The sequence below is a fragment of the Anoplolepis gracilipes genome, chromosome 4 (assembly GCF_047496725.1).
Source record: "Anoplolepis gracilipes chromosome 4, ASM4749672v1, whole genome shotgun sequence".
Taxonomy (NCBI): Eukaryota; Metazoa; Arthropoda; class Insecta; order Hymenoptera; family Formicidae; genus Anoplolepis; species Anoplolepis gracilipes.
The window spans coordinates 10617914-10642178 of record NC_132973.1 but is presented as its reverse complement, the minus strand read 5'-3'; the positions used below and the strand labels follow the sequence as shown (position 1 = coordinate 10642178).

Here is a 24265-nt window from a genome sequence, read left to right as displayed (position 1 = left end):
GTGTTCGCGGCGTCGTTACATCTCGTACTTACATCTCGAAACCCTTGGCGTGTCGCGGGTCGCGGTCGCGTCGTGACGCCGTTGTGCGATGTCGGGAGGTCGACGGCAACCGTGAACCGATATCGGAGCCGATATCTGCTGCAAACAGTGCGGCCCAGGGGTCTACGGAATCTGTTCTCTCTCGTCGATCTCTCGAGGGGAAATTATGAAGGTACGTATGCAAATATGCAAATTATCGATTATCTCAATATGCTATATATAGTTGAAAAGATGGAGATATTCGCAAAAAATTATGGATGAAACAATGGATAAATACATTGCACTTTCAATGTGTTTAATGTACTCGTATAGTCAGACTAGTTAGTATCGGAAGAAGAGAAAAATGACATGAGTGGAGAATATGTTTATATGCGTTTATATAATAATATATATTTATAAATACATAATATTATATATTTATATAATATTAAATTATACATGTTAAACTTTTTAAAAATAAATTGATATTTCTCCAATTTTTCATACAATTGCATAATTACTATTTTAACATTAAATAAATGCTTAAGGTACTATTATACTTTACGAAGAAAAGTTTCTGTCAAAAACATTGCAATTTCAGCTTAATAATAAATTTGATAAACGTTGGCGGACAATCAACATTTATGCACGATAGTTTTTCAATCCGTCAAAATTTCGTAGCTGCGATTTTTATTCGAAATGCTGAAACTTAAATGAGAAAATAAATAAATAATAACACCTACGTAACAAAAGCTACGTAAAAATGTTGCAAAGCCGTTGCAGCTGCGAATAAAGAAAGCGATAAAATTCTGATAAATGCTGCATTAAACCTATGGATAAACGGCATTCTGATTTCTGAGAGGGATCGCAGATCCTTGTTACACTCCCTATACACTAACTCGCGATGTACACATGAGATGAATTACGCATCCGGCTGTAGGTAGAGCAGTATGTAAAGCATGCCTACGCGCGAGCAAAACCGTAAATTCGCGTAAGATCACGTCGCGGAGACGGTCGACGTCCCACGCCGAGAAGAAGGGCGCGTGAATTGTTGCGCGAAAAGAGGCGACCTTTCACGGGATAGAGCGCGTCGTCCGCGGCGCGTGTGGTCCAGTAAATTGTCGGCGTAAAGCGCGCAAAATGCCGCATCAGCCTGATCCGGAGTTATATGTATGTATGTTTTTTTTCCTTTTTTCTTTTTTTTTTTTTTCTTTCAAGTGTCTCTCTTATTCTCGCTTGTGTTGCGGCTCGACGTGAGCGGAGCAACGAGATGAATAAGGGAGACGAAGGGAGACGAGGAGGAGAGGGAGGGAAAAATGCGAATCGCGAGACACGCCTCGCTCACGATGGATTTATCGCTTAGCTAAAGTTACACCGGATACATAATTCAGCACAACGTAATTGATATTTCTCACTTTACACCCATGGGCTTCTTTCTATTGTACGTATTGTTTATTTTTTCGGCAAGAGAGAAAATAATTCATACATTTAGAAAGATTAGACTTTATAAATCATTATTGAATCCTTGAAATGTGCGGGATATGTGTGACAAGCGGTGATAAATCGCCAACGTTGTTTGTATTTTTGACAGTAACTCTACGGATAACGTGATAACGTGATAATGCGAGCGTGACACGAAAACACATTTCGCGTTTCGATCGCGTGCCGTGATCACGGATAATCTACAACTAAACTTAAACATTCGCAAATTCCAGAAATTTGACATATAACTTGAATTTCTATCGCTTTCTATTATTTTTCTATCATATTTAACAGAAGGATGTAAAGAAACTCTGCGGGATTATACTGTCGATTTCTCATCTATACAATTGAAATGTCGAGGCTGCCATTATTATAATAACGTCGGGATGTTGCGTGTATACGCACGGACGCGTACGGCCGTCACGCAAGACATTTCACGAAAGGCACTCGCGCACGCGTGGGCAGCGTGAACCATTGAATGTAGAGCGGGCGCAAGCGCCATTGTCACGGTTTGTTCGATGTCTCTTGGCTACTCGTCGGCTTCGGGAGGCATTCGCGCGGCTAATAAGCGGTCTGAACTAATCGTGAAACGAATCTCTTCTCTCCCCGGTCATATCTCGCGGCACAATGCCGGAGACCGGAGACAGACGGCAACGAAGACGACGATGACGGCAGCGGCGGTGGTGGTGGTGGTGGTGGTGGCGACAATGTGGCGTGCGAAACCAGAAATCGGATGGCGATTTAAATGGATTTCGAGTGGCCGGACCCATCCCATGTCTCCTCGAATAGATCGGTGGATCGTCTATTGTACCTGCGAGCGCAAGAATCCGTTGGTTCCACGATCGAGTGTCCCTTTTCTTCACGAAGGGAAGGCGTGAAGAGAGGCTCGTGCCCTTGCCCTTGCCGTTGCCGTTCTCTCGCCACGACCCGACGTTTCGGGAAAACCGTGCTTCAGATACACAAAAACCCCCAAACATTATTTTTGGTCGCTGGCACTTCAAGATATATACCCAAATGTAGCCAGCCACTTTGTCAACTTGTCACCTGGATTTCGTAGATGCGAAAGAAACGAGCGAAAGCTCCCCCCTCCCCTCCCCCTCACCGTTTCTCTCTCGAAATAGATCGAGATCGAGCCCCATTCTTTCTCACCCCGGGATGTCTCCTTCGCATAGAGCATTCCGTTTTCTTCGTGTTTAACATCGCTCTAATCGATGGCAGATAAATAGGTCGAGTTTTATTTCGCGTGAAAAAAAAAAAGGTAAAGAAAGCTGGCAAAATTTAGTATTACATTTGACAGAGAGGAAAGGACTCGACTCTCAGAGTTCATGACTTTCAGACAACAATCGAATAATATTTAATAGAGAAGTACAGCGATTGCACATCATCTCGAATATTCAACGTCTATAACTTTGCGCTGTCGCGCACGCGTGCGCATCTCTCTCCCTTTCTCTCTCTCTCTCTTTAATAAATTCCTCTAACGAGAGTCCGTGTGTGTGTGTGCCGGTAAATTCTATTAGATAATAACGCCATTTCTCGCATCCGGGCAGTCTACTACAAAGTGTTCGTTTCTAATTAACGCTCGTGTTCATTAGCGACTGGAAGCGAATTTGCGTTCCGTGCGCTGAGATTGCGAGGAAACTCCCTGGGACATGCAATTCCAAATTCATCGAATACGCACTCGACGATCAGTTCAAAGATTATATAGTTTGATCACGCAGACTTTCTATATATATCGTGAATCTCTTTATTCATTTAAACTAAAAAACCATGAGACAACGTATTTATTTCGATCCTAATTATTAGTAAGGTTTATATTTCATTCACACAGCCAATTAATTCCATGACCGCTTGCGATTATTTTATATTATTATTTTAAGTTATTTGCGCTGAAGAGGGCCAAAAAATTTTTCGAAATGTTCGTGTTTGTATAAATTGATGCAGTCAATAACTTATGTAATTTAGATGCTAACATTGTTAATTAAAGCAATAATATAAAGTATAAATATGATTTTGGTCAATAATTACTGAGCTTGGCTTCTATTATTGTCCATTATCTCTTATTTTATTAATAATACAGAGTCTCTCAATTTACACAATATAAATTTTTATTGTCCAATTATATTATTCGTATAAATTTGAAGATAGGTATATCATTAAATTTGTAACAATAATAAAATACAAATAATACAAAACGTCTAATAATTGTAAAAAATAGAAAAAGAGTACCTATATATATCATGCGATATCGCGGCGTCGGTTGATTTCGGTTTTACCGTGCTAGATCGCATTATGATTATTATTATATGGACGAATGCATACCTAGGAGAATAGTCTCGCTAGAAAAAGAAATATCGGATTCAATGGACACAACGTGTCCTGGACTGAAATTGACACGGAGTCGCAAGGGCCGATGAAGGCGGAAAGCCCTGTACTGGGACCCCTTATGGGCCCCCCCGCCGACAGGCTTTCAGCTTTGAAAGTCATACCCATGGTAGTGTCTATCGATGGAGAAAGGGACCGAAACCGAAACCGAAACCACTCGAGAACTATAAGAATGGGGCCTCACAGCCATTCTAAACAGAGGCGTGTACGAGGACTCAATACAAGTACAAAATATAAGTTCACCATGGGTTCTCCTGGGTCGCAAAAGGTACTCGAGATGCCCTTTTTTCCCGCAAGAAGTCAATAACACCCATAAAACCAGGATTAGCAGAATAGGTAAATCTTTAAATCTGATTATGAGAGGTTTAGAAACTGCTTATTAGGTAGCCGACGCATGCCAATTCGAAAATTATATCCGCTACTTTAAAAAGATATTTTTACGCGCTCACGGGATTATTAGAATGATTAAGAAATTAGATGCGTCTATATTTTATATCTAATAATGACAATAATTATCAATATTAAACTATGTATGTATACTAATATAAAATGCATTCGTCAAAATATTTAAAATTGTATAAATTATCATTGTTGTTGCCTTCAATTTATATAACGATAAATCTGAACGCAAAAGTTATCTATGAGATAAAACAATTTAAAGTAACCCGTTTCTCAAGTCTATTTGAAAATGTTTAATTATGCAAATCTGAAATTACGAGTTCACTTTTCGCACGAGTTCTTTGATATATTCGAAGGTACCATACATTAGACGGAAGAAGTCTAATCCGGCGTTTTACGATGCCGCCTTTTACATGTGAGACTCGGAGTTATTATTGTCACCTATGACTCTTGGTTCGCAAATGTACACGTATACACAAGCGCGCGTAAGAACGCTAATACTCTTGACTACATCCTACAAAATGCGAACATGGGAATAACGTCTTCTCATTCGGATTGATATACAGCGGGGGACTCACGCCGTTTTACGTGTACATACGTATCACGTATATGCAATATAAATTGCACGCATCGCAAAAGGCACGTGAAACGTGAAGTAATATCGATATCGTATTTCTCTTTCACTTAGCTCGCCGCACTTTTAGACGGAAAACACGTTCAACGGAGATTTGCCATGCCTATTGCAATAAATTAATTCAACTATGTTGCGTTGGATTGATATAAATTATGTTGGCTCGCGAGAGATAACGATTCCTACTATTTATTCATCTGCCGTTTTATCATATCGCTCCCATCTTATTCCAACCGATATCTCACGCGGCCTCGCGTGCTTCCGCGATTTACTGAGATACAGGGCGTACAGGGCAGTTCCAGTTTGCAAAGTCGTCCGGTAAACGATCCGGTATAGGCAGCTGGTCAAGCGCAAAGGCACCCCACCGTGAGCGAACGTAACCGCAAGCGAGCGATCGTCGACGCAGCCAACGGCACTCGCGATTCGAGTCCTGTGTCCTCTGTCCTCCCCATAGACAGACATAGACGGATACGGTGCGCGCCCCGTTCCTTTTCAATATGGTGACACGCGTGTCCCGTGTCTCACCCAAGTGCTGATACACGTAGCGCGTGTGTAAATGCATGTTCTCGCCTCGGCACCTCTCACGATCGTGGGTTACACGTACACGTACACACGCAGCCTGCGCGCGCGCGCGGGTCCGTAACACACACCCCACAACATTCCCCCAAATAAGGGTTCCACGGAGGCCGGGTAACGCCGATGGGACGCGTATAATGGCCGTCCGAGCAACCAGTCTCTCGGTCATTATGTTACCGGCCTTGTTACGGGTAAACCCCGGGTGTTAACGTCGGTTTCACAGCCCCTCGGCGTCATCGGCGAAATGACTCTCGAACGAGGGAGGCGTATCTCGGTAAATCTGTTTTCTGGTTTACCTCGTATTCTTTTGACATTTTCGAAAACTACACGCGGCCGATAAAGACACTCTGTACATGTATTTTTCAAAGAATTATCTTTTCACAATTTACGGGATATCTCTTTCGTGAACAAAATTTTAAAAGAACAAAAAAATATATGAAATTGATCTACCGTGATTCTAGAGCTGGTTGTTTCGCTGTTGTATGCGCAGACGGAAGTCGAAGACACGAGCGGCGACGGAGCGTGCGACGGCGGCATCGGCGGGTCCAATCTCGCCTGTCCCGAGGGCACCAGCGGCCTGGTCGTCGGTCCGGAAACGTCGCCCAGCGTAATGGAGTGCGGTGGATGCGGCGAACGCGTACGAGAACGGACCGTCCTCTGCGTGGGCGGACGTACGTGGCACTCCAGGTGCCTGAGATGTTGCGCCTGTGCCAGGCCGTTGCACGATCAGCACTCTTGCTTCCTGAGAGGCATGCGGCTCTACTGCAGGCACGACTATGCCCTGTAAGTCGACTATCGATTGACACTCTTGCTTGAAATAATATTACTCGCATAATTTTTTTTAGTCCCGCACGACGATATATATATATATATATATATATATATATATATATATATATATATATATATATATATATATATATATATATATTACATCAGTTCGATCAGTTTTATATGTGTTAATGGGGGAGGAGAAAGAGATGGAAAGAGGGAGAGAGAGAAAATAGCCGTTTCTTTTTGTTCGCATTGCTGCGAATGAATAAGTGGGATATTTTTGTTGCGCGCGATGCGCATCGATATAGCGATGTAAGACGTACAGTCGTGGAGATCAAAGTAGACGGAACCCGCGGTGACTCGTCGATTATACGGAAGGCTTCGGGCGAAGTCTGCCCAATGTGTTTATCCAACTGTCAATCAGTTACTTCAGTCACCTGGGTATTGCACCAACCGAACCTGACATCGGACGTCGCGATATCCGATCGCTATACGCGCCGCATCTGGCGATAGCGTATGCGTATAAAGATATGTCTGAAGAGAGTCTTTCAAGTATACGAGTATACCAAATTCATACGCATTATATCGCATTTATTCTCTTCAGCGAAGATATATTCCTTACGTAATTGTATAAACGGAAAAGCAAATCATCTATCGAGATCAATAGATTTTTCTATCATCGCAGAATCAAATTGGATATCATCGTTAATTATCTGTCAAAAGCGATTCTCCAAGATTATTTTTTTTCTTTTTTTTTCTTTTTTTTTCTTTTTTTTTTTTTTTTTTTTAAGTCGGTTAACTTGGACACTCCTGGAACCGAGTATGCGGGAGGTCCGAAAGAATCTGCCGCGTAATTTTTTTGACTCGTGCTTTCTGCCTGGTAATGCTGCCATACGATGACCCGGTCGTCGGCAGGATCCCGAACACGATCCGTAGATCCGTCGACAACCGTCGCCGACAAGGAACTCTGAAAGAATCGGGGAATCATCCCGTCTCCTTTCGCGCACGATATATAATGGACGAAGCGCAAAAAAACGGGGAAAAGAAATAAACGAAATTTACCGAGCAAAGTATCGCGTGTAAAGATTTCACTTAAGATCGCCCCCGTGTCGTTTCTTGTCCCGCAACGACATGTTAACCCCCCTTTGTGGTTAACTTTGAGAACCGGCGTGTCATAATCGTGAACGAGTCACTCGAAATTCAAATCCTTCTCTAGCTTCCGTGACGTGGGCGTGACGGGGAATCACCTTTAGCGCCAGAACAGGGAATTAGCCGCCTCTCTTAAAGGACAATGGGATTAAGATGCATGTATCGCGCCGTCAGATCGAAATTTAATCTCGCCGGAGAAGTGTCGCGCGAGTATAGAATCTACTTTTCTTCTTTGTTTTTAAATTCTTTATTCCTAAAGAAACGTGCAAAAGATTCAAAATATCTCAGTGTAGACATCTTCTTTGAGATGAGAAAAGAGAATAAAAAGAAATAAAAATTATATATTATGTAGTGGTGCAATTTATTCTGAATTTATTCTCCTCGCGAGACACGTTTTTCGCCGACATCCCGAAAGCAGCAGCAGGGTGCGGCGGGGTGACCACCGGGGTAGTCGCGTGGCAACCCGTAAGATATTCAAAGCTCGCGATGTATGCAGGAGGCGCGTTCGCAAACACAGTCCGCATGGGCGGACGCGGCGCGAGGGTATCGGATCGGATGCACTTTCCGTGTTCATGAATATGATAATGGGCTAATGGGCCGTCTAGTCGTTGTTTAATTATCGGTCGCGACACTCTCTCGGCGACCGTACGGCGACTCCACGTCGACGAGGAACAAGCGTCCTCTCGCTCGGCCTGCTCACATCCTACGGTCCTTCGCGTCTTGTCGTAGATGCAAACCTCGTCGGGCCATTCATTCGGACGTGCATGCGTGCGTGCGTGCGTGCGTGTATCTTACGCGGTAATGCCCGTGTTCGTAGCCGTGATACACGGCTACTGTTTACAGCGGTCGCTTGCATTTACGTGCATTTATGTGTATTATTAGAATCGATCTCGCTCCGTTGTGAAGATCTTACACGCGAGTTCTCTTTAGGGATCGTAGGTAACAGAGGAGTTGGCTCCGCTACGCGGAATATCCATATTACGCAACCTGTATAATTTCAAGTAATTAAGGAGATGTTGTATAATTCTCTAGCCGCGCGTGCGAACCGGGGTTAATTAAAACGCAAGGGTCTCGAATTTTACGTGACGTGTACGGGTATTAACCGGTGGAAGGCACCGAGTCGTGCAGGTACATATACCTCGAGAAACGATATCTCGCGCTGCGCGCGCGTTCCACACATTCGCACATCTTTTCCAAAGCCAAAGTAAAAGGGGTAAGGAAGGAGGGAGGGAGGATGGATGAGAGCCGAAGAAATAAACGGCCGCAAAACACGCGCCACAGTATAGAGACCACTTGCTTCTCGACACGAATATCTTTTTTCTAGTCTCTTTTCTTCCTCTTCTCTTTCCCTTTCTCTCTCTCTCTCTCTCTCTCTCTCTCTTTCTCTTTGGCTACCTTTGCCTCGACCTTCGCTGCATCTTCTTTTCTCAGCGTTCGCGAGTTATATTCCAGCAGTTATCATTACGCTTCGTTGATCGAGTCGACTATATTGGCTGCCCCTACAACGTAGGATGAAATAAATATCACGAGAAACATTACGATAAATACTCACGCCTACAGATGATACTCTCTGCAGTTTATACGTTTTCCAGTTAATACGTGAGAGTTGCACTTCTCGTGTTTGTAGAGCTTTCGGCGCAAAGTGCGCAAAATGCGGACGCAGCGTGGGCGCCGGGGATTGGGTGAGAAGGGCCAGAGAAAGGGTTTATCATCTGGCCTGCTTCGCGTGCGACGCTTGCTCGCGTCAGCTGTCGACCGGCGAGCAGTTTGCTCTCGTGGACGCCCGATTGCTCTGCAAGGCGCACTATCTCGACGTCGTCGAAGGCAACAATACGTCCTCCGATGGTGAGAATGTCGCATAAACTCACTATACGTTTCTCTTCAATTTTTCTTCTCGATTGATTTCGAATGTCTAAACTCAATCTATTGAAATCACATGTATAATAATCTGAAATTTGAAAAACATAAACTCTTTACGTCCCTCCTGCGAGCGAAAATAATTTGCTCGTCAAATTTGTTGTTTAAACATTTGTTAAAATATATAACCTAACCGCGATTATATATAATTGCAATTTATTACGTTAATGTTATTTAATGGCTACAACTATCGTTCCTACATTACCCTCCATTGTGACTCGAACGAGGTTGATGCGCTCCGATCGAGATGGATCGTGTAACGGTAAAGAGAAGAGAGGTACGGCTAATTGGTACTTTCGCAGAAGGCGGTGACTCCGAGAGCGGCCACAAGGGCGGTAACAAGGCGAAGAGAGTGAGAACGACTTTTACCGAGGAGCAGCTTTCCGTTCTACAAGCGAATTTTCAATTGGACAGCAATCCCGACGGTCAGGACCTCGAAAGGATAGCGCACGTAACCGGCCTCAGCAAGAGGGTGACGCAAGTATGGTTCCAGAATTCGAGAGCGAGACAGAAGAAGCACCTCCATACGGGCAAGATGAAGGGGCAGCACGGTAAGCTATACATATATCGCGCGCTCCCCTTTCCCTCTCGAAAGAATTATCACAGTTATATTATCTACATTTATAATGATAATTATCCTAATTATAATGACAACATCGAAGATAGGAATTTTTACAGTTCATCAGTCACCGCCAAACTCTACCGCGTCACCCAACGATTTCAGTCGTCACATCAACTTACACCTAACGTACTCGTTTCAACATCAGCAGCAGCATCAGCAGCAACAACAGCCGCAGCTTAGCCCGGCCACGTGTAAAAGTCCCACGAGTTCCATTTATCACAATCACGGTAAGATATCTCTTTTGCAACGTTACAAAGTGTCGAGAAACTCCGTGTCTGGAAGACTGTCGCCACAATTAACGAATAACCGATTAGAGATTTTCCTTACGTAATTCACCCGCGATTTCGTTCATTCTGTTCTCAGGATCAGAACAGTCGATGGACGAGCTCTCGCAAGATTCGATGTTGCTGTCCATGCCGAACGAGGTTTAATAACACCGACGATATTGTAAATAAACACATGTATTGATTTAAAAGTGTCGGAGGTAAGAGATACACACCTCGCAGAGAAGCATCTCAAGCTCAAGTCCCGGTATCGTTTCGCTTATCACGGTTTTAGTTATATTCGCATCTCATATATCTCTTGATGTTAAATCTATCAAAGTGAATATTGTTCCGTATTACGTATGAAAAAATCGGCGAAATATAAATAGAGGTGTGCGCGCGCGTGCGTCTCTATATGTGTGCATGATGCGGGTGCGTATGTGTGTGTGTGTGTGTGTGTGTGTGTGTGTGTGTGTGTATGTGTATGTGTACGATTTCGTCCTATATTTGATGAGTCGATCTCTCTGCCTACCTCTTGGTTGATAATTTTGTACTTGATCTTCCCCTCTCCTTCTTTATCTCCGTCCTGCTAGTTTTTCTTCTCGCGTTGGTGCCTGATGATGCAACCAGGAAGTCGACCGCTTCCATGGACGATAAAACGAACGTAGGTGTAAGAGAGAGAGACGGATATGTGTCATCGAAGACGCGATTCGCGTCGACGGAACGTTCGCGTATCCTGTAGCAATGCTTGAAATGAAAGTATCTTTCGTAGTATCTCGATAGTCGCCTAAAAGGAACATTTAATATGAATGTACTGTGATGTAAATATTGTAAACTAAACTAAATATATAAATATATACGATTGCACACGTTGAACAAAAAGAAAAGAAGCTCTTTGTCTCCCGATCGTCTCCCTCTTTTTTCCACGCGTATTATATGTTCTCTTCAGTTGCTTTAATTATCTAATGAAATTTCCATAAGTCTAGTTATCTGTAAAAAAAATCAAAAAGGTGGATAATAGACAAAGGAGAATAATCGCAGCAACGGGCAACAATAAAAAGCATTTTTATTAATAACAGTACGATTTATATAATATTGCAGCGACGAATGTGTGATATCAAATTTTTTCAGCTATTTCTCTTAATATTTCCATATCCATTCCTACAGAAAATATATGTACAAAAGCTACAATTCACACATTTTTATATACAACTTCGTGTTACATAGGTTTAAGATTATTCGTCAAAAATTTAAAACGACCTGATAGCGTCATCTCAAATTATTCTTCTCGTTTAAGAAATTCAATTCGCTGTCGTAAATACATATAAATTGTTACAACAAGTTTTGTGGAATAAATAAATCTAATCTAAATTTTAAATACGAAATTGTACCATTTTTATACGCTATATATATATTATATAATATTATCGACAAATGCGTTTACTTTACATTACTCAGTATATACAAGATACGATCGAGAATATAGATTGCATTCTTCTCAAGTACTTTTTTGCATGAAATTGTTAACATTACGCGTAAAGAAAATTTTTGCACGTCAAATTCATCCCGCTGGATGACAGAATTGGGCCTGCAAGTGGTTCGGCGTCGTCGGTGTGAGTGGTGTCAACGGTGTGAGTGGCGTCAACGGGCTACCAGGGCTCTCGCTACCATTGCTCGCCTGATAACCGCCGAGATAAGCGCCCACAACGTTCACCCCACCAGAATATAGATCGACGGGATGATGTTGCATCGGTGGCGAATGATGCACTGCAGGCAGACACGCACCAAGTATAGACATTTAAAAAAAAAAAAAAAAATCTCAAGGGATATATTTTTCTGCATAAGTGGGAAACTTACTTTGAGTCTTAATTTTGCCGCTGTGTTTCTTTTGTCTCGCTCGAGAATTTTGAAACCAGACCTGCGTGACCCTCTTGCTGAGACCGGTCACCTGAGCTATTCTTTCGAGATCCTGGCCGTCGGGGTTACTGTCCAGCTGAAAATTGGCCTGGAGGACCGCGAGCTGCTCCTCGGTAAAGGTCGTCCTCACGCGCTTTGTCTTGCTACCCTTGCCGCCGTGTTCGGAGTCGCAATCTTCGGAGGAGGACGTGTTGTTGCCCTCGACCACGTCGAGATAGTGGGCCTTGCAGAGCAGTCGGGCGTCCAGAAGCGCAAACTGCTCGCCCGTGGACAATTGACGGGAACAAGCGTCGCAGGCGAAGCAGGCCAAATGATAAACTCTGTCTTTGGCCCTCCTCACCCAATCCCCGGCGCCCATGCTACGCCCGCACTTGGCACATTTCGCGCCGAAAGTTCTGTGAACACGAATACAGCGCGTGACGAATCCATCCACAAAGTTAACTCTCTGACAAGCGTTAGGAAAATTAATTGACGTACGTAATCACCGAGAAAAAAGTGTTTCGGTCGATACCGGTATCCATTTATCACTCGCTTACCGTCATTCATCATTCATCGATTCACGGCAGGCCTCTCTTTTTGGCCCGAGAAGCGTCGGCCACGAATAGACGCTAATAGACACAGTCTCCGCGTATCGGATTTAATCGCAGGGACACGGGCGAAAAACTATTTTTATCTCGCTGGTCGACGGCAGGTTCATCCGAGACCTCACCGAACGCGAGGACTCGGTGCGGCGGCACGATCCTGTCCTCATTAACATACTACTCGAGCCACTCGATGTCTTCTCCACAAGACGCGGAGCCTCCTCCACGTTTTAGGGATCGATATCACGATTCGAGAAGTAGATTACGTCGAGATTATTTCGATGTCTCAGTCATCCGGCTTCCGTTTCTTATACAAATGGTTCGGTCTCTTTGAATTTATGCCGACAGAAAACAGGCGGAGGATTCGGAATGTCGAGAAAAAGACACGTCGAAGAGAATATTGAGAAAATAATCTGACTGAAAACCACGCGAAAGAAACAAACTTGAAATTTAGCAAAGATTAAGCATGAAGCAAAAGAAAGAAAAGGAAAAGGGAAGGGAAAAAATAAGGAGGGAACATAAAGAGTAAAAAAAAAAAAAAGATAAATAATAAATGAAAGACTAGAAAAAAAAATAAAAAAAGAAGAAAATAAGAAGAGTATAGACAAAGAAGGAGTAGAAGAATGCATCAACGACCGATCGACTACGACGTTATTGTATGGAAAAATATGGTAAGCTCGTAGAGGGATTAGTCTTCGCGTCTGCATAGTCATCGTCGCATGACGCGATGTTTTTTGGGATATTACTGGTTATGGTGATCTTGCAAAGGGCACGCCTAGAAGCTAGTTTGTACCGATCTCAAACGGTTCTCTACGATCCGCTGGTTTGATCGATAACTCTTTTTAAAGCGTCGAAATAAAGACGAGGAATCTCATCATTTTTGCCTCGCATTTAATTTTTCATTTGCATACTTTTTTTTCCCAAAGAATTTTTCGCGATTTTAATTTCGCGTTTAACGACAGGGTTTTCCCGAAGAGAAATAAAGATTTTACCAAAGTGAAAATAAGATTTTCTCACCATCTCCGATGAGTCACTTCAGGTAAATAGTAGCGCCGTGTCCTTTTTCTATCTATTTTCTATCTCCTTCTGCTACCCAAGAACGAGGGTTTAACACATATCGTAGGCTAGAAGGACGACGGGGGAATCTCTTGTATATATCCGGCGGCGACGAGAACTGGTATTGGGTATCAATAAATCTTCAGGGCCGTACGCGCGCGTCGGCTACCAAACGGCCCCGCCCTAATTTATTCATTTGTTCTTCCACATAGGCGGGCCCTATAAGTCAACGGGGGATTAAGTTAGGCGCTCGCTGAACCCGCGTGCACGATACGACGTTGCGAAGAACGAAGAGCAAAGAGCATATGCTCGAACCCCGCGGACTACGATCGAGGATCGGCAGGTATGGTATCAGCGGGCGAAGTTAATTGCGTCTCGGTAGCACGGATCGAGGCAGCTCGTGCCGTCGTAATTCCACGCTACGATTCCTTACGTTTCTCTTATCTCGCCATCGTTAATTTTTGCACATGCTTTTCTGCTAAAATAATATCAAAGACGAGTTATGCGTGAGTTATGTAACGACGCGTTATATTATTGCTCAAATACAATTATACAATTATTTGTTTCAGCTAAACATTATCAAAAGGATTTGCAATTTTGTATATGTATATAATATATTTCGCTTGGAGGTAGGGTAAACTCGGGTAAGATGGCCATAGTTTTTTAAAATGCTAAAAACATATTTTTATTTTTATTACTTAAATTACGTAATATTATCAAAATTAAAAGGAAAATATTTAATAGAAATTTTATATTATTAAAATAGTACAACATAAGCATTGGCCATCTTTCCCAACTTTTAAGGAAAAGAAGACCATAGGTGACGGAAAGATGGCTATAATATTTATAAAAAAAAATAGTGAAAACGAAAATAAAAATTATAGGTCACATAAGAATTTACATATCTTTATAATATGTCTAACGTCGATTACGATAGTTTAACTGTCATTTATTCAACGTTACATAACAGTTTTTAGTGGACAAATGAAAAACTTTGCAGGTAGGCAAAAGTAAAAATATGATATAAGATTCACAATATCGTTATTTCGAACAATGTATGCGCATAAACTACTGTAAATATCGATTATGACTTTGATAATGACTAAAAAAGCGCCCTATGTAGTGATTATTGAAAAAATTACAGCCTATGGCCATCATACCCTAGTTTACCCTATGCGACCTTAAGTGCCGAGAGAAATGGAAAAAAGATAACGCGGCGACAGGTGGTCCCCGCATCGAGAGAAGCGAAATGGAATCTCGTGGAAAAGGAAACCGCTAATAGAGCGATTTTTGCCGCGCAGGACCACGAATCACTTTGACGTCCGAGCTCTTCTTCTTTTTTTTTTTTCTTTTTTTTTCTTTTTTTGCGGCCGAAACGTACGAAAGCGACGAAAGCGGGAAAAGGATTGGAGGCCCCGACGTCGAAGAAGCGTAAAGGTGCGCGCGGGCCTCGCCGAGAGGTCGGGTGAATATTTATTAATTTCAAAGACCACACTCTCTCCTCTTCTCTTCTCTCGCTCCCTCGCTCGTCTGAAAGGAAGCACCGCGCGACTCGCGCTCGGATGAAGGAAGGAGGGAAGGAGGAACGCGCGGTTCGAGGATCGCAGCTGGCTTCGGTGCCTTACGAGGCGAATTCCTCAGTCCTCCGGAACACTGACACTAGGCAGTCCCATCTCGAGTGACTCGGCACCCACATACACATACGCGTATATTTGGTATACGAAGCGCGAAGTAACCCGCTTTCGGGACGTTGATAAATTAATGATATTCCTGTGTGATATTCCTTCACCGCCGATGAAATATTAACTATTGTACGGCCGTAGGATGTTATTTTTTCAAATTATATATAAATTATTAAGTCTTTAGAATTGACTTTTGCTTTTAAATAGAGCTGGGAAAATTTTTTGCGACTATCGTACGTAATAAAGATATACATATGTAAGAAATAATTTTAGGTAAGGAACAAAATAACGACGGAGAAAGCGTAAAGCCAAAGCGAGAATATCTCGCTTATATATAAGTCAGAACTTTATATACATATTTTTTTTTCCGCGCGTTGATCGCGCGCGCGAGACAGTGAGACGTCGAGACGTCAACGTGACTCGCAGCTCGTGCTGTGCGTGAGCATGCGTGATACACGAATGCGCGGTGACGTGAATAGCCGGCTATACGTGAGGTCTCCGTGCCGGAGAAAGAGGAAAAGGAGAAGGATGAGAAAGAAGACGAAGATGCAGACTACATTGGAAGACATTAATCACCCAATGGCGACTCTCTCTCTCTCTCTCTCTCGCGCGCGCGCGCATCTCGGACATCCAATATACCCGCGGTTATGTGGATATCTATCTGTAGAAATATCTATCTTTAACCCACGCGCGACCAAGCCACGTGACTGTGCGGCAGAGACGATTCGCGCAATCGACGATCCAACCCGTGCTTATAATTTTCCTCAAAGAACAAAAGATCTCCAATGGCTTTACACGCGAGCAGGAGTGTCGCACGTGCATCGTAAACGTCAATTCATCGCATGTCCGACGCATGACAATTCTTTCTATGGATCGCCCGTAGCCGCGGTAGCCGAGAAACGTCGTCTTAACGTCCGACTTGATCTCGAATCGCATCAGCGGGGCGCCAAAGTCGGATATTACTGTGCTCATATCGATAACATATTCGACCCGTAATCCCTGCCTCGCGGGACCAGAGGACAAGTAGCCCGATCGAACAGTCATTCCATCGTGGATGAATACCGAAGCGCGACGGATTCGGAATAGGTCTGGATCGGATATTCCGAGGCGGACGCGTAAATTCCATCGCCTTCGCGGTAAAACGCGATTAACCCTCTTCGTCCGTTCCGCGTGCTGTCGGAATGTAAATTCTGCGTAAATGTTTGCACTTACAAGGCGTAATCGTGTCTGCAGTACAGCCGCATGCCGCGCAGGAAGCACGAGTGCTGATCGTGCAGGGGCCTGGCACAGGCGCAACACTTTAGGCATCTGGAGTGCCAGGTACGGCCTCCTACGCACAGGACGGTGCGTTCGCGTACGCTCTCTCCGCAGCCGCCGCAGTCCATCTCGATAGTGTCGTATCCGTTTTCGCTGCCGCTCTTCTTCACCACGGTAACATTGTTATTGCTGGTATTATCATTATTATTATTATTATTGTTGTTGTTGTTGTTGTTGTTATTGTTATTGTTGTTCGGACACAGAATGTCATCCGTGCATTCGGACTCGGTCTCCATCTCGGTCTAAAACAACAATATATGGAATTACATATACGCAGTACCATATATACATATAATGAAACCTTAAGGAATTGCTGGCATTTTATTTTCACTCTAATGTTGTGCCACGAAAAGACAAATTGTAAATTTGTAAACTATTCTTCTAAATGATAATTAACAGGGTATAATGATATGCTAGATTTGCCGTGAATGAATCGCAAAGGGAGGGAAATTGACTAGTGAGATATATGAGGCAAAAAAGGAGAAACATCGTTTCTAAGCTGGCGAGAGATTTCCTACGCCTAACTCGGCTGTAGGAAGACTCCAAATTCCCGATTAATGCTTGTGTAAAGTGAAATAATAAGCGATGGAGCGCGTCGGAACGCGTCGAATGATAAACGATCCGTCGTGCCTTCGATGACGCATATCGCTTGCATAATTGCGTATACGCGATCCCACGTCGATCGTGTCTATCCTTGCATTTGTACAGTCTAATTATCTGCGAAATGCGATGGAAATACCGAGGGATGATCCTAAAACTCGATTGCGATTTGTCTTTTTATAGCTCGAATTATATATTATTGAATTTCATTGAAACGCGAAGGATATACATTTGATATATCGCATCGAATCGAGATTCGTTCGAGCCGGCTGTATTAAAATCGCACGGATGCATCCCGCTGCGATTAATAACAATCTCTATACTCTAGAGCGGCATCGCGTCCGTGTACTCTTCGCCGGTGATACTCTTTTTCCGGTATTGATGCCAGGCCGACAACGCGACGGCGCTCATTGTGCCCGGAGATAAAACGCAAAGATATCACCTATCAGATCCGCGCGCGTTTTTTTCGCCGCCATGTCCATGTCGCACGCGTTCCCATCGGGTCGTTTATGCAGATCGTTTATGTATTATACTCGATAATATTAATTGGCACGCGAGTAATGTATGTGAGGATCATTGTGCGTTCGCTCCAGGGGATATTCGATGGGTTAATTACCTCTAACGCGGTCTCATTCCTTTACTTCTTTTCTGAATTCTTTGCTGATGTATATATAAAAGGGATGTTCGTATTTTCCGACCACTAATATTTTCCAAACTCTGTCAAAGAGTGAAAGGGTGATGACACACGGGTAAACCTTTGAGACGAGAGAAAAAAATGTGAAAATCATCAAAGGTTACCGTCGACCACCTGACATCGAGAAAACTTTGACGACGACGGCCAATTTCGAGGATTCTTCCGCTTCTTCCGTCTTCGTCTTCTGTTGCCACTTTGAGCTTTCGTGTTCTACGCTTCGTTCTACACCAGCGGTGTAGTACCGGTGTAATCATTTCATGTGCACAACCGGACAGCTATTGATTTATGACTCGCCGAAGGCAAAGCTGAACTTCCCACTCGTGATTTATGTCTCGTGACTTTTCTCTGTCTTCTCGCGTGTGGAAACCACCTTCGTGCACCGCGTATCGCACTGAGAGTCCGCGATACCTCGATTTATTAATACCGAGTCGCGCTGGGTGATGAGTTTTAAGTGTCATGCGAAAGATCTCTCGGGAGCTCTCGAAAGGACACACTTCGTCGAGAGAGAGAGAGAGAGAGATGTTTGATGAAAAGAATTGTTGAAACGAATTACACGAATAACGGCAGGCGATTATAGACAGTTATACGTTATACAGAAATATTCAAACCAACGTTAATCAACGATAGATCTACGTGAATTTCAACCGTACGAATTAACACATGAATGATTATACACGCACGTGAATATGTATTAATATACGAATTAATAGAAATAAAGAATGACTTAAGAATGGAGTATGTGTGTATCACACACATACACACACGCGTTTCTCGAGATGTTAATGAACAAATAATAGGGCAGCGTCGCTTATTACACAAGAATTTTATATATATTATGAAAGTCCTCTCGATGAAATAGGCTTAAGCGTAGGACTTTATTGTGCCTGGTCAAATTTATGAACGTTCGACCAAAACCAAACCAATCCTGCGTGCCAACTGATAATTTACGGCAACCTCGAATTTAACCTGACCTCTTGAAAACACTCGATTTTTTACTTAATTATTCATAAATAATGAGAAAACAATACCTTTTATTTGATTCAATTAAAAGGCACGATAGATTAATTTTATTAACACAAATAAAAAAATTAACACTATTCTTTAAATTAAAATAATAATAGATGTAATAAAATTAAATGAATTAATTGTTATGTGCTTATTATTTGTAAAGTATATATATTGCGTCCAAAATGCCGTAACTCGTGCCACGTGTACACGCTCCCCTCCCCCCTCTCTCTCTCTCTCTCTCTCTTAAAAGAAATTAAAGAAAAAGATTAAGATCTGACAAAATTCCCCCACGCGTGAACTCGAACTGACGAGTTCCATTTTCGTGTATGTTGCTCGTTTTGGAATCCGCTTTCTGCAATCAGCGAGCGGTAAGAAAGAATAATAGGCTCCATTTTTTATTCGTCAACGAGCCGGAGCCGAGAATGTAGATGAGCTGACAAAGTGAGAAATGCGGAGGAGATGAAACCGGGCCTCGGCCCGTCGCTGCGAAGACTACCGGATTACCGAACTATCAAATATACATATCGGTAAACCATCGGATCTCCTTCCTGTCTGCTTCGATATTTATATTTTAGAACAATGTTTCTCTTAACTAACCCGGGAATCGCTCAAATAGCGATAAATACTGCTGTTTTAAGTTCAAGCTTGTAAAAAAATAAGCCGCTCATCTTTAAATAAAATTTCTACTTGTCAAATATTTATTTTTCAACAAATTTTCGAAATTACTCGATGAAAATGATGAAAGCAGGGGAAATTGTTCGTGATATATAATATAATTTATATATCGAACAATTCAAAAGAAAACAAAACATACCTTCATATTTATATGTTGCGATTAATCCAGACGAGATTATATACTTCTTCTCTTTTTCATTTCGAGATTAATCAGAGGTCGATTTGTCCACATTACGTTAGTCTTGCGCAATCTCCCCTTTAGTCCTTCACAATCTCTTTTCACGTCTATTCTCCTCGCATGTATTATCAAGTATCGCAAACGTTCTCCACTAACTTATCCCACAGATTCGCTGCGATTCGATCCGGTCCGGTCCGACGATCTAATCGGACGTTCTGATTTTTCATTTACGAAGATACACGAGTGCCAGGAACCACGGCTCGCAAAGAATCGAACGACATCCTACTCGGATCGATGCTAAGAGAAGACTGGTGTACTCGGCAGTACCCCTACCCCTACCACGTTGTTCGATGGGCGCGATGGAACTCGCATACTCGTCTGTGCGTGGGGATGGTCCAACACTCGCACATTTGTGGTAGCTCGGTCGTCTGGTACATATTAATGTATGTAATGACAACGAAATTACTTACATCTGTTTTTTTTCTCAGAATGGACTTTAAATAAAAAAAAAAAAAATATATTAAAGTCTTTTACAATGTATAATTAATAGCACAAATTGTGATATTCTATCTAATAATATGCATTGATATATAATTTATCATAAAAATTGATATTTCGTACGAATAATAATTTATTCTACATGTGACAAATATTCATTTTCAGCTTCAAGATGCGATATCTCGCGTAGGGAAAGGAAGAGATGGAGAATATATCAAAGCTATCATAGCAATGCGACAACACATGAATTCACAACTTACATACGTGTCGTTTGAGGGGGGGTGCGAGATAGGCAGGTGATAATAGGTGGCACGGCTAGGATCGGGGAACGTGGTCTCGAGTTGGAGCGAGCATCGTGGAATAAGCTCCGCCCATGATGCCCGCCCATGGTCCTCGCGGGTAGAGCAGTCGGTAACGCACGTGTACGTGTGAGAGTAGATAGGATACACTCTCCCCGGCGGAGAGAGGATAGACGGTGGGTCGCTCGCGCCGCGCGAGTGGGGTACCTTATTGTCGGCGGCCAAACTGCCGAATAGAATTTCAACGGTGATTCGCAAACTCCTACCGAGCCCGAGAGTCTTTGCGCAAACTTCGTTTGCAAGTCCGGGCACATCCGGATATCGGCGTCCCCTGATTCAGGAAAAAGCCCGCGTTCTTGCACTCTCACATTTATCAAACCGTACACAAGAGTATATAAGAGAGATTTTTGCATTTATTTTGCATTTTATTTTTATCAAAATTACTCTCCAGGCGACATTATATTTATATTATATATTCCTTTTTTGTAAAAATTATTTTTTAAATAAATTCTTTAATATATATATATATATATATATATACATATCTTTCTACTTTAAATAGAAAAGAAGAGAAGACGTTTAATATAATTTCATGCTATAATTATATAGAATAGAATAAAATAAATTCTTTCCGAGTTTTCGAAGAAGTTCGAAGAACACCTGTTTGTATTTTCACCGCGCCAAAGAGCCCGTGTCGTAAATCATCCCCGAATGGACTGGTGGCTTTTATCACTGCTCTCCTGTATCCCGCCTATATACTATTTTATTTCTTTTTTATATGTACCTTTTATGCTTAAACCACAACGCACACAGGCACACGCACATGTCCACGCCCAAAATGAATATGAATTTCTCGCATCATGGAAACTGTCAAACTGCTCTGTCGCCGTATGTTTTATTATCGACTTGCGATCCGTGTAAAAAAAATATACCTTGCTTCTTAAACGCTTTATGTCTGTACAAAAATATATCACATACTGTATTGGATACAGATTAATTTCCATCGTCTGTTAATTTAGTTAAATATGAAATAAGAAAATTTAGAAAAAAATTTCTACATCCTCGGTGGATGCACATCTTACATTTTAAAGAGTCACACGCGGCGCCTTTATTTATTAACTAAAGTAAACGCGCGTAACCGCGTAAATTTACCTCCGTACGTCGGCCTCTCCGGTTCGCGCTGCTTCGAGAACGAGAGGGCCATTAGTAACGCTTACCCGGCATAAAGCGAGAAAAATGGCGGTCGAATTATTCCGGTGGCGGAGCCAACTGTGAACAAAGGTTCTTCCTCGCGAGGAGTCCGGTGTATCCTCTAGCGGCGCAAACCCGCGGGGTTCCACGTTCCACCCCGTCGGTGCCGAACAAATCGAAGGCGACAACGCGACGGCGACGGCACGGTTGGATGCGGCTCGTTGCACAGTCCGTTCGTATATAGATACGAGCACATTAATCGAAGCGATCGAGAGCCCGTCGACGATCACCGAGAAATATACCGTAGCGGTACAGCAGTTATTCGCATCTTTTAATAAAAGGAAGAAAAAAAAATTGGACAATTAATAACGTCGCTTAAAAGGGTTCCAGATTTCCCCTCCTCCGCGATCGCGAATATTTAAAATACTACCGATACTGGGGAGAGTACTCTTATATTACAGCTTATATATTACAGTTGATCATTTTTATAATCTATTAGATTAACGTCTATTGTTAATAGACGTTAGTTAAACTGAAGATAAGCATAATTATCTATGTCAAATATCGAGTCTCGATACGTCTTTGTCTATTTATTCCTACGATCGTTCTTTGTTCGCCGATGCAGTCATTCGCATCTTTTATTTAATAAAACGAAGAAAAAAATTGGATAATTAATAATGTCGCTTAAAAGGGTTCCAGATTGCCTCTCCTCCGCGATCGTGATATTTAAAAATATTATCGATACTGGGGACAGTACTCTTATACATTACAATTGATTATTTTTATTATCTCTCACTGTATTTCATTAGAGATTAATAGATTTTAATTTACTTGAATATTTACATATTATTTTTAATGAAATTTAAGATAAACATTATCTATAATCTATGTCAAATATCGAGTCTTGATATCTCATCTTTTTATCCCTATTGTCCGCCCTTCGTTCATTGCCCGCATTTTACATCCTGTGTTAAAGAGGCTTTCAGGGTTTCCTTAGAGAGAAGGAGAGGTCTTTGGTCGAGTGTAGGGCACCTCTATTATCATTAGAATGATCACCTATGGACGTTTGCGTTCGATGCCAGGTTGGGATGCGCCCGGCTACGAGATCTCGAACAGAAAAACGTGGCTCTTTTGTCGCCGGGTTCTCCAGAGCTCCCGTAAAAGAATACAAATTTGAGAAAGCAGGCTGTAGCGCGCGCGTCGTTCGCACCACTAGCCACCTGCTGTGCAAACAGCGAGAACGTTATAAAAATCCGGTTCACTGCCTCACAACCGAAGACACGAGTGTTTAACAAACGTACTATCTGTCTCGCCTCCGCGTTTACGTGGACCATGTGAAACAGTTGCACAAGCGATAAGGACAAAAATTGTAACGCTGGCCTTGGCCTGATAAATCTTGACAGCTGATGCGAACGCCACGACAGTTCGCATTCTTCGATTTTTGTAAACGAAAACGCGATAAAGAGAGTATGTTTGGGAAATTTAAAATATAGAGGGAAAAGGAAAAATATAATCATTTATTCACATATTTATTTTTACCTACCAATTCTTTCATTAATATGCGGAATCAATTTTTTTTTCTAAAAATAAAATTACCACATCACGACTAAATTTCGAATTCGAAGGGATTGAAAGGGAGTGAAATGTTTTTTTTTTTTTTACACATTACGATTAGGAAATGTGAAAACAGACAAGAGAAAATAATTTGACAATAATTTTGCAAATTTGGAATTTTCAGTTTGTTTCCTTCCCACAACGCAGACGACGAGCAATTGCGACGGCAACAGAGAACCGACGCGACGCCTCTCTCATCCTCCGCTCGCATCCTACATTCAGCTTCCTGCTCTGTGATCTCAGGGCGCCTGTGTTTCATCCCTCTTCAAGTTAGCTAACAGCAGGATCCTGCACAATATAGTCGTGATTGCAAATCCGCTCGTTATCGTCAAAACTGTGCTCGACCTTACGAAAACCAGCCCCCCCCCCCCTTCCCCTCCCCGTCTTCCGTCTCCTGCACGCTCTCTTGTCTATCTCTCTGTATCTTTCTATCGCAATATACATTGTAATTTCTTTGACGAAATAAAAATACCTTTTTTTCGAATAATCATCGTCCATTTGGCCTCGCGAAAGATGCGTGATGCTCGGAAAAACAAAAGGAGAGAGTAGAAAATTTAGTTACTCTTAAACATTTAGTCAGTTTACTTTTTACAGTTACACACATACAGATCTGAAAAGTAGTTTTTTTTTGCACAAAAACGTGCGCTAAATAAAATAATAATTTGAATTTTAATTGAAATCTAGTACAAATACAAGTTATTTCTTGTTGAAAAAAAAAACAACACAGTAGATCGAAAGATGC

General features: G+C 42.3%; 2 protein-coding genes and 1 long non-coding RNA gene across 6 annotated transcripts; 2 read left to right on the top strand and 1 right to left on the bottom strand.

Annotated features, from left to right (window-relative positions):
- Positions 1–100: 100 nt before the first annotated feature.
- On the top strand, positions 101–11075 carry Awh (LIM/homeobox protein arrowhead). Of its 4 annotated transcripts, none has more exons than XM_072890225.1 (6): positions 101–211; positions 5979–6271; positions 9039–9256; positions 9634–9879; positions 9995–10177; positions 10314–11075. In XM_072890225.1, exons 1-6 carry the CDS (start codon positions 206–208, stop codon positions 10379–10381), a joined length of 1014 nt encoding a protein of 337 aa, XP_072746326.1. In that variant the 5' UTR covers positions 101–205; the 3' UTR covers positions 10382–11075. The 4 variants fall into 4 exon arrangements, with proteins under 4 accessions (XP_072746326.1, XP_072746328.1, XP_072746325.1 ...); XM_072890227.1 differs by having other exon boundaries at positions 9631–9879; positions 10007–10177; XM_072890224.1 differs by having other exon boundaries at positions 9631–9879.
- Positions 11076–11262: 187 nt separating this feature from the next.
- Positions 11263–20231, bottom strand: LOC140665188 (LIM/homeobox protein Awh). The gene is made up of 4 exons (XM_072890981.1): positions 19883–20231; positions 16662–17008; positions 12071–12525; positions 11263–11980 (listed from the first exon to the last, which is right to left on the bottom strand). Exons 1-4 carry the CDS (start codon positions 19886–19888, stop codon positions 11775–11777), a joined length of 1014 nt encoding a protein of 337 aa, XP_072747082.1. The 5' UTR covers positions 19889–20231; the 3' UTR covers positions 11263–11774.
- On the top strand, positions 16835–21166 carry LOC140665189 (uncharacterized). The gene is made up of 3 exons (XR_012046566.1): positions 16835–16880; positions 20157–20364; positions 20585–21166. It is a non-coding gene; the product is annotated as an uncharacterized lncRNA (long non-coding RNA).
- The last annotated feature ends 3099 nt before the right edge of the window (positions 21167–24265 follow it).